The 17129-nt window shown below is 41.5% G+C and overlaps 1 protein-coding gene across 16 annotated transcripts in view; it reads right to left on the bottom strand.

Annotated features, from left to right (window-relative positions):
• cnot1 (CCR4-NOT transcription complex subunit 1) overlaps nucleotides 1–17129 on the bottom strand; it is a 159926-nt gene that overhangs the window by 32907 nt on the left and 109890 nt on the right. For all 16 annotated transcript variants that reach the window (XM_033035982.1, XM_033035993.1, XM_033035984.1 and 13 more), the window contains 7 exons: nucleotides 13117–13294; nucleotides 9916–10046; nucleotides 8353–8649; nucleotides 3509–3649; nucleotides 3324–3428; nucleotides 1465–1584; nucleotides 592–783 (listed from right to left, as the gene is read on the bottom strand). In XM_033035982.1, the coding sequence (XP_032891873.1) occupies nucleotides 592–783; nucleotides 1465–1584; nucleotides 3324–3428; nucleotides 3509–3649; nucleotides 8353–8649; nucleotides 9916–10046; nucleotides 13117–13294 (1164 nt within the window). The remainder of the gene's footprint in view (nucleotides 1–591; nucleotides 784–1464; nucleotides 1585–3323; nucleotides 3429–3508; nucleotides 3650–8352; nucleotides 8650–9915; nucleotides 10047–13116; nucleotides 13295–17129) is intronic.

Here is a 17129-nt window from a genome sequence, read left to right as displayed (position 1 = left end):
GATTGCAATAAGATAATTTCAAGTGTTGATCTATCTGCTAACCTCATCCTTATACTAAAGTTATGCAGTTAAGCCTTCTAGTGCCCCCATATTCCCTTTCCTGCCTGTCTGCTCTGCCAACGGAACTTTCCTATCCTACATCCTACACCCCCCCCCCCCCTCCCCTCCAGAATACCCTGTACCCAATAGGCATCCCCGAGCCTGGCAGGCAATACACTATTCTGGAGTTTGGCTTTCCGCCATAAAACTGCCCATCTATTCCCCTTACCATCAAGTTTGCTCACTTAGACTCCATGCAATTGTTTGCTCAGACTCCACCCCACTTCCCCCAAACCATTGTTAAGCATTATGGTGCTACAAACTTAGCTGCTGTGGCTTTTCTCTGAGAGACCACCGTCTCTCTAGTAGTATCCACAACCATATACCTGTCTGAAAGGCTAGTCAACTAAACAATAACAGGTATCATGCAAACTAAAAAGCCATTACCATAAAGACTCAGTTTCTTTAATATTCAATTTAATAATGATAAGCTATTTTTGGCTATATCAGACTGGCTAAATAATTGAATTAGGAACTCTACAGAGTACTTGCCTTCTGCAGGAGGCCAAGAGCAGCAATAGCATCACGTGAATTCCTGGCCATTACCACGGCTTCCAATAAATTGCGAAGTGCCTGAGCCTGGGGGTTCATGGCCAGAGATGGTGGAATTGCATGCAGATGTTGCTCCAATTCTGTGATGCACTTGTCATAAATCTGTGCAATATCGTCAGTTGCCCAAGCTTGCTGTGAATGACAAAAGATCCAAGATTTCACTGATTTCTTGACCACAAAGGGGAACCATGCTAGAAACTCTTCCATTTCTATGTAAATAGAGTTCAACCACATATGCAAAGGATACGACATTGAAAGACCATGTTAGCAAGAACTTAAGCTGTAACCACTGAATTGAATCAGCAGAACAGAGAACTCAAGCTATCGATGTAATCAAATGTTGTCTTTCTTGCCCCAGAGTATAGCAGAGGAATCAGAAGTTCAATAATGAATGACTCAAGCAAATACTGCTGTTTTACTTAAAATGGTGGCAGAACATGAAATCTGCAAAATGCCAGACAATTTCTGGAGAAAAAATTGTTTGCACTGTGTGAGTCCTCATTAATCTATCTACCTGTGCCATTAGTGCCCATGTGCATTATGATCTCTTATTGTTCTCCCTCCCCCTATACCTGATCAACACATCTCAGGTCCTGACCCAACTTAATCCAATTAATTAATTCCAATAAATCTAATTGAGTTTTATTCTATTTCAAATTCTTTTCTCAATCAATTTTACCTGAGATTCTGAGATTACTATTCAATTATGCAACATGGTGTACTATAATGCATTCCACAACTTTGGCAATAATTAACCATACATTCTATATAAATCAGAGAAAAGTTCAACATTATGTGGAATCTCTAAAGTACCTGCATGGGCTTGGCCAAGAAGCCTGTGGGCTGTGAAATGTCATTGCTGGGTAGAAATCCTGGGATGTTGCGTGCAAACTCTTCGTACACAGCCAGTTGTTTAGGATCTACACCACCCACCTATAAATAAAAAAATTAGACTTAGCTGTTCATTCTGCCATAGCACCAATCAGTTAATACATTAAATTTGCTGAACAAAAGAAAGGTGCTAAACAAGAAAATAATTATAAAATTCACACCAGAAGAGCAGGAATGGGTGACATTTCGGGTCGAGACCCTTCTTCAGAATGTTTACATTCCTGCAGCAATTTAGATCATAATTCATTCACGATTTCTGCTCTGACATGTTAGGCTAAGTGATATGAAGTTGGGAAAGGAGCGAGACAATAGCATCAATGACATTATTCACAATCGTAAAATTCAAGGAAGCAGGTAATTGACAGAAATTTCCTTTTACTGAGACAAAGTACTAAATTGTTCTGCTTACTCAATATCTGGTCATAGACATGGCATAGGTGATTGACGAAAAGTAGCAAGAAAATAATGCCCATTCCAGGACTGACGAAACGGAATGGGAAGAGAGCGGTATTATTAAATATTTATTGATTGTTAATTATTTTGTCTGTCACGACTCGCTTCAGATAGAATCTCTGCAGCATTTTCATGTCAAGATTATCCAGGGCTACAAAGTATTATGTCTCTCAGACAAGTTTTATTTGGTCCTTATGTCAGCAATCGTTTTCCAATTCCATTAAATGTTTCAGCAACAAATGTTACTGGGATAACATTTTGATGCAGTTCATTAACCTGCTATTGATTTAAGTCTACTTTGGAAGATATACATGAAAACATACACATGAGCAATGGTGTACTGCAGGGATCATTAGTGGGGCCATTATTGTTTGCAATATGCATTCATAAATTGGATATTAACATAGGAGGCATGGTTAGTAGGTTTACAGATGACAAGAAAACTCGGTAGGGTGTCAATAGTTAGGAAGGTATTCTTAGGCTAATGGATGGTGTTCATCAGTGAGTAAGAATAGCAAACCAACATTGATAGGTTTTGAACCGTATAAATTTGAAGTGAAGCACTTAGGGAGGACTAATAAGGCCAGGACGTGTACAATAAATAGTTAGGCCTGACAAAATATTGGGGAACAGAAGGACCCATGCCTACATGTACAAGGTGTCCTAAAGATGGCAGCACAGGTAGATAAGTTGAAGATGACACATGGATTAGATAGTGCACCAAATGTAAGAGGGGGAAGTTATGGTACAGCTTTATAAAACATTGGTAAAGCTGTATCTGAAATACTATCTTCATTTCTGATCACCATACTATAGAAAATACATGATTATACAGAAAATGCAGATGAGATTCAACAAGGCATTGCATGATTGAGCAGCTCAGTTACAAGTGACTGGTTAGGATGGAATTATTTTTCTTGGAGTAATGGAGGCCGAGGGGGACATTACATAGATTTGCAAAATTATGAGGGGAACAGATAGGGTAGATCATAATTTTCCTTTTGCAAAGTATCTAAAGCTAGCGGGTGTAGGTTTAGGATGAAGGTTGAGAGGAGATCGGAGGAAGAACTCAGGGGGTGGTTGTAATCTGAAACGCAGTGTCTAAGTTAGTGGTGATACCCTCACAACATTGAAATATCGAGATAAGCGCTTAAATTGCCAGTGCACTGAAAGTGCCAGAAAAAAATGATTAGTATCGACACGGCAGGCCAATGAACCTCTGTGCTGCATGACAATGCCTTTTAAGGGTCATCTTACATAGTAAGTATTCCATTCACAATTTAAAAAAAAATTTAGACATAAATTTAAAAAAAATAAAAAAATCATACCTTTAATCTGATTTGCTCAGGCATACGCTCAGCCTGGTAGGTCAGTACTACAGGATCACAGTATCGTCGACCTTCCTGTCTGGCATGCTTCCGAAGTTCAAATTCCTATAAATTGAAACAAAATATTAACTAGATGCAGCGGTGACAAACTGAGGGTTGGTGCAAAAAAAGGGCAAGAAACTTACTGTTGCAAGTCGTTTATCCATTTCAGGACCTGCTTTTTCAACAGCTGTTTTCTGAATAAAACAACATGCTAGCTCACAGTTGTCTTGTGCTATCTGGGCAGCTGCTTGTTCCATCATCTCTCTCTGTTGTGGAGATGCAGCCTGCAGGAGAAAATTATCAAATTTCAGGGTTCGCCAGTTGAGTCAATATAAATGAATGTACATAAAGCAATTGTCAATAAATTGCTTCCAAGCAACCTAGATTGAATTTTTAAAAGAGACACAAGGAACTGCAGATGCTGGTGTACAAAAGAAAGAAAGTGTTAAGTAACTCAGTGGGTCTGGTGAACATGGATAGGTGACATTTCACTTTGGGAGCCTTCTTCAGACTGATTGTGTTGGTGGTGGAGAGCCATAGAGTCATATATCATGGAAACAGGCCCTTTGGCCCAACATGCCCACCCTGACCAACATGCCCCATCTACACTGATCCCACCTGCCCGTGTTCGACCCCTATCCCTCCAAACCTATCCTGTCCTTGTACCTGTCTAAATACTTCTTAGACATAGAAAAATAGGTGCAGGGGTAGGTCATTCAGCCCTTTGAGCAAGCACTGCCATTCAATATGATCACGGCTGATCATCTAAAATCAGTACCTTTTTCCCCATATCCCTCGATTCCTTTAGCCCTAAGAGCTAAATCTAACTCTCTCTTGAATAACATCCAGTGAATTGGCCTCCACTGCCTTCTGTGGCAGAGAATTCCACAGATTCACAACACTGAGTTAAAAAGATTTTCCACATCTCAGTCCTAAATGGCCTGAGTGACCCCTTATTCTTGAACTGTGACCCCTGGTTCTGGACTCCAACATCGGGAATATTTTTCCTGCATCTAGTCTGTCCAATCCTTTAAGAATTTCATATGTTTCTATAAGATCCCCTCTCATCCTAAATTTCAGAGAACACAAGCCCAGTCGACCCATCCGTTCATCATGTCAGTCCCGCCATCCTGGAAATTAACCTGGTGAACCTACGCTGTACTCCCTCAATAGATTAGATTAGATTCTTTTATTTGTCATTCAGACCTTTCGGTCTGAACGAAATTTCGGTGCCTGCAGTCATACATATAATAATAAATAACAAAACACACAATAAACACAAATTAATGTCCACCACAGTGAGTTCACCAGGCACCTCGTCACTGTGATGGAGGCAAAAGTCTTAAAGTCACTGTGATGGAGGCAAAAGTCTTAAAGTCACTGTCTCTTCCCTCCTTATTCTCCCTCTGCGCTGAGGCGATCCAGGCCTCCGATGTTGTTACCCCACCGGGCGATGGTAAGTCAGTCCCGCGGCTCAACCGAGTTCCGCGAAAGGGGCGGTTCAAGCTCCGCGGCCCGGGATGGTCGAAGCTGCCGAAGATGCCGCCCTCCAGTCCAGCGGACGCAGCTGTTGCCGCGGGAGCTCCGTAAAAACAGGTCACCAACCTGTGACCTGCGAGCTCCCGACGATGTCGTCCACTGGCCCGCGGCCGAGCCCCGGATTCATAGAAACATAGCAACATAGAAAATAGGTGCAGGAGTAGGCCATTCGGCCCTTCGAGCCTGCACCGCCATTCAATATGATCATGGCTGATCATCCAACTCAGTATCCTGTACCTGCCTTCTCACCATACCCCCTGATCCCTTTAGACACAAGGGCCACATATAACCCCCTCTTAAATATAGCAGGGTAACTTGGATAGGTTGCTGCCGCCGGAACGCCGCCTCAGCCACCGGAACGCTGCCTCAGCCCCGGGTCAGGCCGCCGCCACCGGAGCACCGCCTCAGCCCCGAGTCGGGTCGCCGCTACCGGAGCACCGCCTCAGCCCCGAGTCGTGCCGCCGCTACAGGAGCACCGCCTCAGCCCCGAGTCGGGCCGCCGCCAACGGAGCAATAATGTCCTTCCTCAAATTAGGCGACCAAAATTGCACACGATACTCCAGGTGCGGTCTCACCAGGGCCCTGTACAACTTCAGTAGGACCTCCTTGCTCCTAAACTCAAATCCTCTCGCAATGAAGGCCAACATGCCATTCGCTTTCTTCACTGCCTGCTGTACCTGCATGCTTACTTTCAGTGACTGATGTACAAGCACACCTAGGTCTCGTTGCACCTCCTTTTCCTAATCTGACACCATTCAGATAATAATCTGCCTTCCTGCTCTTGCCACCAAAGTGGATAACCTCACATTTATCCACATTATACTGCATCTGCCATGCATCTGCCCACTCACCCAACCTATCCAAGTTACCCTGCAGCCTCATAGTATCCTCCTAGCAGCTCACACTGCCATATCTTAAATATTGCGAGGAGGGGTAGTAGGACAAATGGTAGGTTGATACAGTGGAGGGTGGTATTTGATAGGCAAATGGTTTGACAGATGAAAAGACAAAACGTGTGAGTTATGGATAGAAGGTGTGTGAATTGTGAAGCCAGAGGAAGGAATATGGGTGGAAAAGGCAAATTGGGCATGATTCCAGATGAGGCACAGTATTAGTTACCTAAAATTGGAGAATTCAATGCTCATACTGTGAAGTCGTAAGCTTCTTATGAAATATGAGGTCCCGCTCCTGTTGACATTCGGCCTCACTCTGGCAATGGAGGCCAAGGTCAGAAAGGGTATGGGAATGACAGAAATCGTTTGCAACCAGGAGATCCAGCAGGCATTGGCAGACTGTGCACATGTTCAGTGAAAAGGTTGGCAAGTCTATGTTTGGTCTCGATGATGTACAGGAGGCTACATCGAGAACATAATGCAGTAGATGAGGTTAGAGGTGGTGCACATGAATCCGTCTCATCTGGAAGGACTGCTGGAGTCTCTGGATGGACAGCTGTTACATCTCCTACAGTTGCAGGGGAAAGTACCCGGCGAGCGGATGGTTTGGGTGGGAAGGGAGGAGTGAACCAAGGAGTTGAGGGAGTGGTCTCTGCGGAAGACAGAAAATAATGTGGAATGGAAGATGTGACGTGATGGAACCACGTTGAAGGTGGCAGATTTGCCAGAGAATGATGTGTTGAATGCGGAAGCTGTTGGGATGAAAGGCAAGGACCTGGGAAACTCTATCCTTGTCCCGTCTAGGGGGAGGAAGGAGTGAGATCAGAACTACAGAACACGGAGGAAACACGGGTGAGGGGTCCATTGATAACAGAAGGGAAACCAAAATTAATTTAAAAAAAGAGGGACAGCTTGGATGAGAGCAGATGCTGCAGAGACAGAGAAATTGGGAGTAGGAGAAATTGAGATTTGAAATACTTTACCTTCAGAACATTTGGAACAAAAATGTATTTTGAATTCGACCAATACTTCTTTTAAACAAGGCTACTGCACAGTTCGTTATACACATCGAGTGAACCTAAAGCACGCAAACATCACTAAATTCCAACGTATAAATGTAATGAAACTAGCTTGTTTTAGAAATGTTCCATGGCTTGAATTAGAGCAAGAATAATTAATAGAGCTCAGGTTTACAACCAAGGATATTCTTTTGCACTATAGCGTAGCCTGTGTTGGTATGAAGGCCCAGACACAGGTTTAAAAATAGTGCTTGAAAAAGGACAACTGAGCTAACAAGTCAACAAAAAGGGTAAAAGTACAAGTACATTGTGCTTGAAAAAGACATGGATGGATTGCCTAAAACCATGACAGGCAAAATGAAATATCAATATACAATTTACTTATCGATGCATATTGTTCCAATGTAAACCAGAAGTGAAATTAAAAATTGTCTTCATTTTTAACATGCACACAACTATCCCTTCTCTATAAAAGGTAGATACAAAATGCTAGAGTAACTCTGTCTGAAGAAGGGTCTCGACCCAAAACGTCACCCACACCTTCTCTCCAGAGATGTTTCTTGTCCCGCTGAGTTACTCCAGCATTTTGTGTCTACCTTCGATTTAAATCAGCATCTGCAGTTCTTTCCGACACACTATCCCTTCTCTCCACCCAGCATACTAATGCCCATGTCCCACTTAGGAAACCTGAACGGAAACCTCTGGAGACTTTGCGCCCCACCCAAGGTTTCCGTGCGGTTCCCGGAGGTTTTTGTCAGTTTCCCTAATGGTCGAAAGTGGTTTCCGCTTCTTCTATGTTCCGGCGATTATTTCAAAAAATTCAAAACCGGCCTAGACTAAAAATAGGTTGCCGTTTTAAAAATTGGTAATTTTTTAGTCGAAGCCGGTTGCGATGCTAGTTGAAGATGGTTGCAGGTAGTGGAAGGTCTTACCTTCGACTAAAAAATTACCAATTTTTAAAACGGCAACCTATTTTTAGTCTAGGCCGGTTTTGAATTTTTTGAAATAATCGCCGGAACATAGAAGAAGCGGAAACCACTTTCGACCATTAGGGAGACTGACAAAAACCTCCGGGAACCGCACGGAAACCTTGGGTGGGGCGCAGTCTCCAGAGGTTTCAGTTCAGGTTTCCTAAGTGGGACAGGGGCATAAACAATTGAGTACTCTGCAGTATCCTTCTCTAAATGCATATAATTTCACAATAAGTGGGTCAAATGCATTTCCCTCACCTTTTAACTCCAACCCCATTTCCGATGATCAACCTAGCTGTGATAATGGTGTTATTGGGAGGTATGCAAAATTTACAATATCCTTGAGGTGGTCAAACAGGAAAGTCCTTCCATTTCATATTTGTTATTTCATCAGAATGAAACCCTCATGACTAGAGGAAATCCCAAAGCAGCTTTCCATCAACTGAGGTTATCGCCTTGCCTTCTCCTAGCTTAAATGCTAGTAGAAAGAGCATGAAATTTCCTTTTCAAGACCCTGCGGCACACAACTGTAAGATACAGTAGGAAAGGAGAGAGATTTACTAACCCGTAGAGCAGTGGCAAAGTTGTTCTTTAGGTTTGTAGCAATGCTCATTAGTAAAGGCTCCCTGCACGTAATCATGGCCATCCCAGCAGTCAGGTTACGCATCATGTGGTGTGCTGCAACTCGCATCCGTGATTCCTCAGAATCTAGGGCAAAGTCTTTTCGGACTATCTGTTCGCAGGTGGTCATGGCAATTTTGATTGACCGGTCAACGACAGGATGAACAAGCTCCTGCACAGCACGGTCTATTGCTTGCCGAACATATGATTTCAGTTGTGGATGGGCTTGGAACAAAGGAATCTGAAAAGGGAACCAAAAATAGCCAGTTAATCAAACTGCTTTGCACATGCAGATGCTCCCAAATTTCAAATTTATTAACAAAATACTTCTTAAATCATTGAGAGTATTAGATTAATTCTGAACAGGCTTAGAAAACCATTTAAACTAGTTTAAGTAAAGCAAGGTTAAAAGATTGAAACTGCATTGTATTTAAGGTGCATTAAGAATAGATATCAACATACTATGTTCCAAATCTACCAGTACTGCCCTCAAAATGTGAAGTCTTAACATTTATTCACAAGGGCTGAGGGTGATAATTGAAAACAATGTTTTGTTTTAAAACAGGAATCCAGTCCTTCGGCCTATTGAGTCCATGTCGACCTGTTCATGCTATTTCTATGTTACCCAACTTTCGCTTGGAGGAATCCCATGCGATCACAGGGAGAACATACAAACTACACAGACAGCACCTGAAGTCAGGATCTCTGATGCTGTGAGGCAGTAGCTCCATCAGCTGTGTTATGTTGCACCCCCGTATTCCTCTGCACCCTAGTAATCAATAACTGCTGGATGTAGCAACACAAGATGGTTGATGTATATCCTTGGATACAACCAGTGGATTTAACAATTGATTTAGACAGGAGGAAAATGGTGCATTGATAACAGTGGAGCTAGTAATGGTAATGCTTCACATCATGTTCCTTGTAGGTAATCTAATCTCTGCATTACATCCAGAACACACATTGTATTTTAATTGATATTATCATGGAAATGGATTACTGCATTTTGAAAATATGCATTAATCTTTGGGTGAGAAAATAGTTAAAGTGAAATAACAAAAAAATGACAGTTTAAACGTCATGTTGCTGCAGGCTCCCGGGTAATTTTTAAACTATTTTGACTGTCTTATTAGTCAACATTGGTTTTGTGTTTGATGTGCAACAAGTGTTACTGTGATATCGTCCTTATCTTCCCCCAGAATGCTGAGACTTCCAGAGTTTGTGAAATGTGCTGTAAAAATAAATACTTTTAATTTTCACCAGCCTTCCCATCCACTCAAATCTGACCATTGCAAACATCTAATATAGCATCTTGCTATTCCTTGGTTCAATTGTTGATTGGTTTCATGCCTGAAGTAACTGGAACAATATAAATGCCAAAGGAGCAAAGGCTCCAAAGTGTTCCATGTACACACTAATCATTTACACAATGCACAATTGTTCAAGTGTTGCAAATACAGAATGTCATATTGCCCATCACTGACATATTGTAAAGAAACATACTTACATTTGGATTGACTGTAATGTGAGGAGCCAAGGCAGCCAGTGAATATACATTGATGTCATGATAGCTGAACTGTGGCTGTGGAGGTCCAGTGGCGGTACATGTGGTAGTTGTTGCTGGAGTCACTGATACAGCTGGAAAGCAAAAGCATACCATTAATTCTACAAACTTATTTTCTTGTTTATGACATAAGATTCTAAGAACATAAGTGATTTTCACATTTCAGGGAGTAAAGGACATTTTCAAATGAATGCAAACATATATCAGTGTAACTTTGAGAAAAATAGAGGCACATTTCCAGTAATTTGGAAGCAAAATAAGCAACAACAAAAATTAATATGTTTCAACTGCAATTTTGTTCAACAGTTTAATTAATATATTGCTACTATTTGAAACTTTATAAATAAAGTACTGGACTTTAAAACATCTTAATCTTCTGATCTGAAGTAAACAAACAGTTCAATTATTCCAATGTGCCCAGGTGTGACAAGGATTACTTGTGACCCATCAGCATCAGGCCCACATCAAGAACTGTGTCAGTGCTTCTTAAAGCTTCATGGAACACCCACAAACTTCTTCCATCACTGAGAATTTTTTAAATAGTGAAATTTCAAATTACCAAGTTGTTCAACCTTCACATATTAATACAATATTGAGCACCAAGGTGGGGGATAAAAATCAAATCAAATTAATGCTTCATTCAACTGCTCTGACATGGGAGACGTAATCATAGAGAAGGATAGTGATATATATATATATATATATATATATATATATTGCTTATTTGATTGTTGGAAACATATCAAGCCCCTGTGAGAAATGAAACATTGCAGTAACCGTCTTCTCTGCAAGCTGGAAAGAAAAGTGGCAAGCTCTCCAAGCTGTATGGAAGGTCCACTGCTGAAATGATGAAAGCACCCCTTGATTCTGGAATGATAACATCTTGCTTGGATAGAAACAGTTATGAACTTTGGTTACTCAATTGTTCCAAAAGCTGCCATGGAAAAACCTCAGTTGTGACCAGAATTTCCAGGACAGACATTATTTTGTAATCCAAGACACCAAAATGGCAGCACAATAAAGCATTACGAGTATAAAGAACGCTGGGAGGGTAGAACCAGATGTAAATGTTTAATCATGTTCACTTCCATCTGAAAGACTAAGCAGCCATATATGTGCTGAAGAGTTTCCCAACTAAAACATCAACTTTTATCCCCCACAGGTGCGGCCTGGTCGCTGAGTGTTTCCAGCATTTTGTTTTTATACCAACATTCTCAAAGATGAGGAGGGTTATATGAAAGAAGCATGGAGTTAGATACATTAAAATGAAGCAGATTCTTGGTTATCCGGGCAAGCAAAAAAAGTAACCTTTAGCTTCCACACCAGCATGGACAAAATGGGTGTCATGTCTACTCCCTGGCATATATCACACTACACCCTAGAAGCCCAACACATGCATCTCCAGAAATGCTAAGATAAAGAAATGCCACTATGCCATACTTTTTATCATGCAATACTATTGCCATTCTTCAAAATAGCACAGTGGATGAAAATTCTGTTGCGTCGTTTCTTGATCAAACCCCAAAGCCATAGTGATAAAGCATGTTTTTTTAAAGAAGTGATGATTCTATAGGTTAAAACCAACTAGGATCAACTATACTGAGGAATGTTGACAAGAAAACCGCACTGTGAAAGAAAATATGTGCAAAGCTTCCTTAGCTCTTTCCTAGTCAAGTAAAGGTTTTACATCCGCTGGGGTGCAGTTTCGTAGATGCTGGCTGTTGGCCATGCATGAGAACCACACACAAACAACTATATTCTATATTTGTATGCTTAAAGAAATAAATGACAGTTGACTACATGATATCAAAAGGGCAAATAACAGATCACATATCCTCTTGCTAGAAAGTTGAGGTTGTGAGGAGGGTTAATGGATAACCATAACTCAGGTATATGCAGCAATGCAGCCCTATTGGTGTGCTGCATAAGCTTATTCGGGGATTTGCTCCCAGTGAATAGCCTACGATCTCTTTTGAGCTTCTACCATATACGCAAATCTTGGGAGGATACATCATGCTGTATATATAGATTAAATTAAAAAGATCGCTAGGAATCCCCTGCAGTTCAATATAAACAGCTGAACAAAATCTCTACAGACAGAATGTCACTTTTTTTTAAAACAAACAATGATTACTAATTCTCGCGTAAAACATTAGAGGTAGAAAGATAAATGAGTAAGTATATATATTGTTGTGCTCCCATACTCCCGCAACAACTCCCCTCTTTAATTTAACTGCAGGGGCAGAGAAAAAGCACGACTGATTTCTGGTGCATCAGGGTCACGAGCGATAAACACAACCAAGACAGTATAATTGGAAACAAATTCATTACAAAAATACTATTATTAATCAAGCTGGATTCATTTTTGAAGAGATAGACTATTTGGATATTTCAAAGATAAATGGCTAAACAGGACAAGTCAGAGGGACAAATAGCCTTTTCCTCTTTGCATTACAAATATCAGTCACCCCATTTAGCTTTATTTTAAGACACAAAATAAATCTAAACAATTATCTAATATATTATCCTGAAACTTTTCCCTAATGAAAATCATTTATCTGCTAAATTAAAATGAATGGCAAAATATTAACACAAAAATGCAGGCATACCAAACCCTAGGATGTTTAATTCCAGTGTCCTCCGTTCTACATCTTACATTACAGTCAGGACTGAGGTGGTAGCGTCTGGTACAGCACATCATGAATTCTAGAATTATATAGCAATTACATTAAAATAGCTGCTGCACCCCAAAAAGATTGCACAATGGCCACGGCTGTTAGAGTATTAGAACCTGCATTTTTGAACCTTCAGAAGACTGACTCCTCCACTGGAAAAACATTTCCCCTCACAGCTGTTGTGGAGTCACTTCTCTTCCTTTGTCAGCTAAAGACCAAGGCTTCAATCTGGCCTACTGGTAACGCCTGCAAAAGCACTTCTCCCTGGGTCCTAGTGCACTCTGTGTTTGTGAAAGCTCACTTTACCCTATGATACTCCTAATATAGTTACCTGCAGTACACAAGCATCCAAAAAGATCGAAGACCATGTCCAATTTACCGTTTTCTGCTCATAATTAAACAATTGCATGTTAAACGTTTATTTTCTATGGAAGTAATATGATTTTAAATTGAAACAAAAGCACTTTACCAGTGGTGACAACTACTGGTAGCTCCTCAGGTATTTTGGACTCTCTCTTTGGAGCTGATAGCTGTTCTTCTAGGCTTGTCAATTTTTCTTTGTCCTTCAATAACGTTCCAGGCTTCAAGTCATTGATATCCAAAGCCAGATTTTTACACAAGACTTCGATCTCAAACTTTAGGTTTAACTAAAAAAAATAATTTTGGAAAAAAGACAATTAAATATACCTCCCAAAATAATGCAAGAGGAACCATACATAAATGTATCAACACAGTGCACATCAAGCTAGTGTGGCTCTTGATCCAAAATTCTTAAAACACTAACAGAATTAGTTTTGATAAATAAAGATGCATTTATAGATCCCATTAAGCCTGAATAAGTGCAAGAAGATTTGAGGTTGTTGCCAGTGTACGAAGGCCTGAGCTAAAGGGAGAGGATGGGCAGGTTAGTACTTGGAGCTCAGGAAGCCGAGGGGTGAAAAGACAAGAGGAACAGACAAGGTGAATGCAGTCTTTTTCTTCCAAGAACTAGAGGGCATTGGTTTAAGGTGAGAGGAGAAACATTTAATAGGAATCCGAAAGGCAACCTTTTGCACAGAGGGTGGTGGGTGCACAGATCAAGCTGCCCGAGGACATAGATGAGGCAGTTATAACAACATTTAAAAGACATTTGGACAGGTACACGGATAGGAAAGGTTTTAAGGGAAAATGAGAATAGCTTAGATGGAGCATCTTGGTCGGCAGGAACGATTTGGGCTGAAGGGCCCATTTCTGTGCTGTATGATTATGACACGTTTGCTACAGCAGCAGTTCAGCTTATTCTCCTATCTTATGAAAAAAATAGACATAGACAATAGACAATAGTTGCAGGAGTAGGCCATTCGGCCCTTCGAGCCAGCACCACCATTCAATGTGATCATGGCTGATCATCCCCAATCAGTACCCCGCTCCTGCCTTTTCCCCCATATCCCCTGACTCCGCTATCTTTAAGAGCCCTATCCAGCTCTCTCTTGAAAGCATCCATAGAACCTGCCTCCACCGCCCTCTGAGGCAGAGAATTCCACACACTCACAACTCTCTGTGAGAAAAAGTGTTTCCTTGTCTCCGTTCTAAATGGCTTACCCCTTAAACTGTGGTCCCTGGTTCTGGACTCCCCCAACATCGGGAACATGTTTTCTGCCTCCAGCGTGTCCAAACCCTTAACAATCTTATATGTTTCAAGAACATTCCCTCTCATCCTTCTAAACTCCAGAGTGTACAAGCCCAGCTGCTTCATTCTCTCAGCATATGACAGTCCTGCCATCCTGGGAATTAACCTTGTAAACCTACGCTGCACTCCCTTAATAGCAAGAATGTCCTTCCTCAAATTAGGGGACCAAAACTGCACACAATACTCCAGGTGTGATCTCACTAGGGCTCTGTACAACTGCAGAAGGCAGTATACTCGACTCCTCGATAGAAAGGCCAACATGCCATTCGCTTTCTTCACTGCCTGCTGTAGCTGCATGCTTACTTTCATAGACTGATGAAAAAGGACCTCCAGATCCCACTGTACTTCCCCTATTCCCAACTTGACACCATTTAGATAGTAATCTGCCTTCCTGTTTATGCTACCAAAGTGGATAACCTCCCATTTATCCACATTAAACGTTATCTGCCATGCATCCGCCCACTCCCCCAACCTGTCCAAGTCACCCTGCATTCTCATAGCATCCTCCTCACAGTTCACGCTGCCACCCAGCTTTGTGTCACCTGCAAATGTGCTAATGTTACTTTGAATCCCTTCATCCAAATCATTGATGTATATTGTAAATAGCTGCGGTCCCAGCACCGAGCCTTACGGTACCCCACTAGTCACTGCTTGCCATTCCGAAAGGGACCCGTTAATCCCCACGCTCTATTTCCTGTACGCCAATCAATTTTCTATCCATGTCAGCACTCCACCCCCAATACCATGAGGCCTAATTTTGCCCACTAATCTCCTATGAGTGAGGTCTCAGAGAAAATCTCAGAGTGAGGTCTATATACCTGCCTAATACATAAAGGCTTCTGAACATCTATGGCAACTGACATTAAAGTATTGAAATGCTTTAGAAAACAAAAATGTTTTCGTTCGAAAAAATCATATCATAATCAAAATCATTAGAAATGAGTGAGGTGCCATAAGACTGAAGGATGGCTAATGTAGTGTCTTTATTTATGAAAGGTGACAATGAAAAGCCTGGGAACGATAGACAAGTAAGCCTAACATTGTCGGTAGGCAAGTTACTGGAGAGTATTTGGATTTGATTATTTGGAATCCATGGAATCTATATGAATTTCAGCAAGGCATTCGATCAATTTCCACCTGGTAGGCTGCTCTGGAAGGTTAGATTGCATGGGATTCAGGGAGAGCTGGCTGACTGAATAGAAAATTAGCTTTATGGAAAGGTGATGGTGGAAGATCTTTTTCAGTCTGGAGGCCTGTGACTAGTGGTGTACCTCAGGGATCGGTGTTGGGTCCATCACTGTTTGTGGTTTATTTCAATGATTTGGATGAGAATGTACAAGGAATGATTAGTAAGTATGCAGATGACACTAAGTGAGCATTATTGTAGATAGCGAAGATGGTCATCAAAAATTACAGCAGGATCTTGAACAGCTGGGCAAGTGGGCTGAGGAATGGTTAAATTTAATGCAGATGTTTGAGGTGTTGCAATTTGGGAAGTCGAACCAGGGCAGGGCTGTCACAGTGAATGGTAGAGCTCTGGGGAGCATTGCAGAGCAGAGGAATCCAGGAATGCAGATATATAGTTCCCTGAAGGTGGCGTCACAAGTGGATAGGGTGGTCATGGTGGTTTTGGCACATTGGCCGTCATCAGTCAGGATATTGAGTATAGAAGTTGGAATGTAATGTTACAGTTATACAAGACATTGGCGAGGCCTCATTTGGAGCATTGTGTTCAGTTCTCGTCACCTTGCTATAGGAAGGATGTTGTTAAGCTGGAAAGAGTGCAGAGAAGATATAAAAGGATGTTACCAGGACTTGAGGGCCTGAGCTTTAGGCAGATATACAAGATCACGAGGGGAATAAATAGGGTAGATGTACAGAGTCTTTTATCCAGAGTGGGGGAATCAAGAACTAGAGGATATAGGTTTAAAGTGAGCAGGGAAAGATTTAATAGGAACCTGAGGGGCAACATTTCCACACCAAGGGTGGTGGGTGTATGGAATGAGCTGTCAAAGGAGGTAGTTGAGGCAGGTACTTTGACCACATTTCAAAGACATTTGGACAGGTACATGGATAGGAACGGTTTAGAGGAATACGAGCCAAACGCAGGCAGGGCAATCTAGTGTCGATGGGGCATCTTAGTCGGCATGGGCAAGTTGGGCTGAAGGGTTTATTGCCATGGCGTATGACTGTGTATATCATGCCCATCATTTGAGGGGATAAAAATGGTTCAAAGGCATCATAACTTTACATAATGTCTACCTAAAATGTATTTTATTGGATACTAATTGCTGCCAGATATAGATTGGGTTATTTCATTTCAGCAGGAGCACTACAACTGCTTTCAAATCCTTGGGATAATGCTCTTTAGTCGAGTTCTGGGACACGAGTGACGTAAGTGACCAGATATTAGTAATGGATTTTAAAAACTTAGACTTTTGATCCATAAAGGTATCTAATTAGCTTCAGCAGAGGACAGTTTCAGCAAACAACGGCAGAATGTGCTGGTGTCAACTGGTCACCTCAATTCCGGCCCAAGGACAGAAGGGAAAACCAACCAACTTGCAAACATTTTACATAAATGCGGTGCTACATACTCCCAGGAGATACTACAAGTGCAGGTTTCCATGTCCAAATAGTATAATATAGCCTGTATTCTATTGGAAATAGCACATGTTCATACTCAGTTCTCAATGCTACAGTAGACATTACCTAATTTCAGCTGCATCTCAGATCTTTGATTGAGGAAACAGTTGAGACTTATTACAGCAAATTGTCTGAATCAAAGTGCAGTAATTCCTAGCTGAATTTAG

This window comes from Amblyraja radiata, chromosome 17 (genome assembly GCF_010909765.2).
Source record: "Amblyraja radiata isolate CabotCenter1 chromosome 17, sAmbRad1.1.pri, whole genome shotgun sequence".
NCBI lineage: Eukaryota > Metazoa > Chordata > Chondrichthyes > Rajiformes > Rajidae > Amblyraja > Amblyraja radiata.
This window is presented reverse-complemented; position numbering and strand designations above follow the sequence as displayed.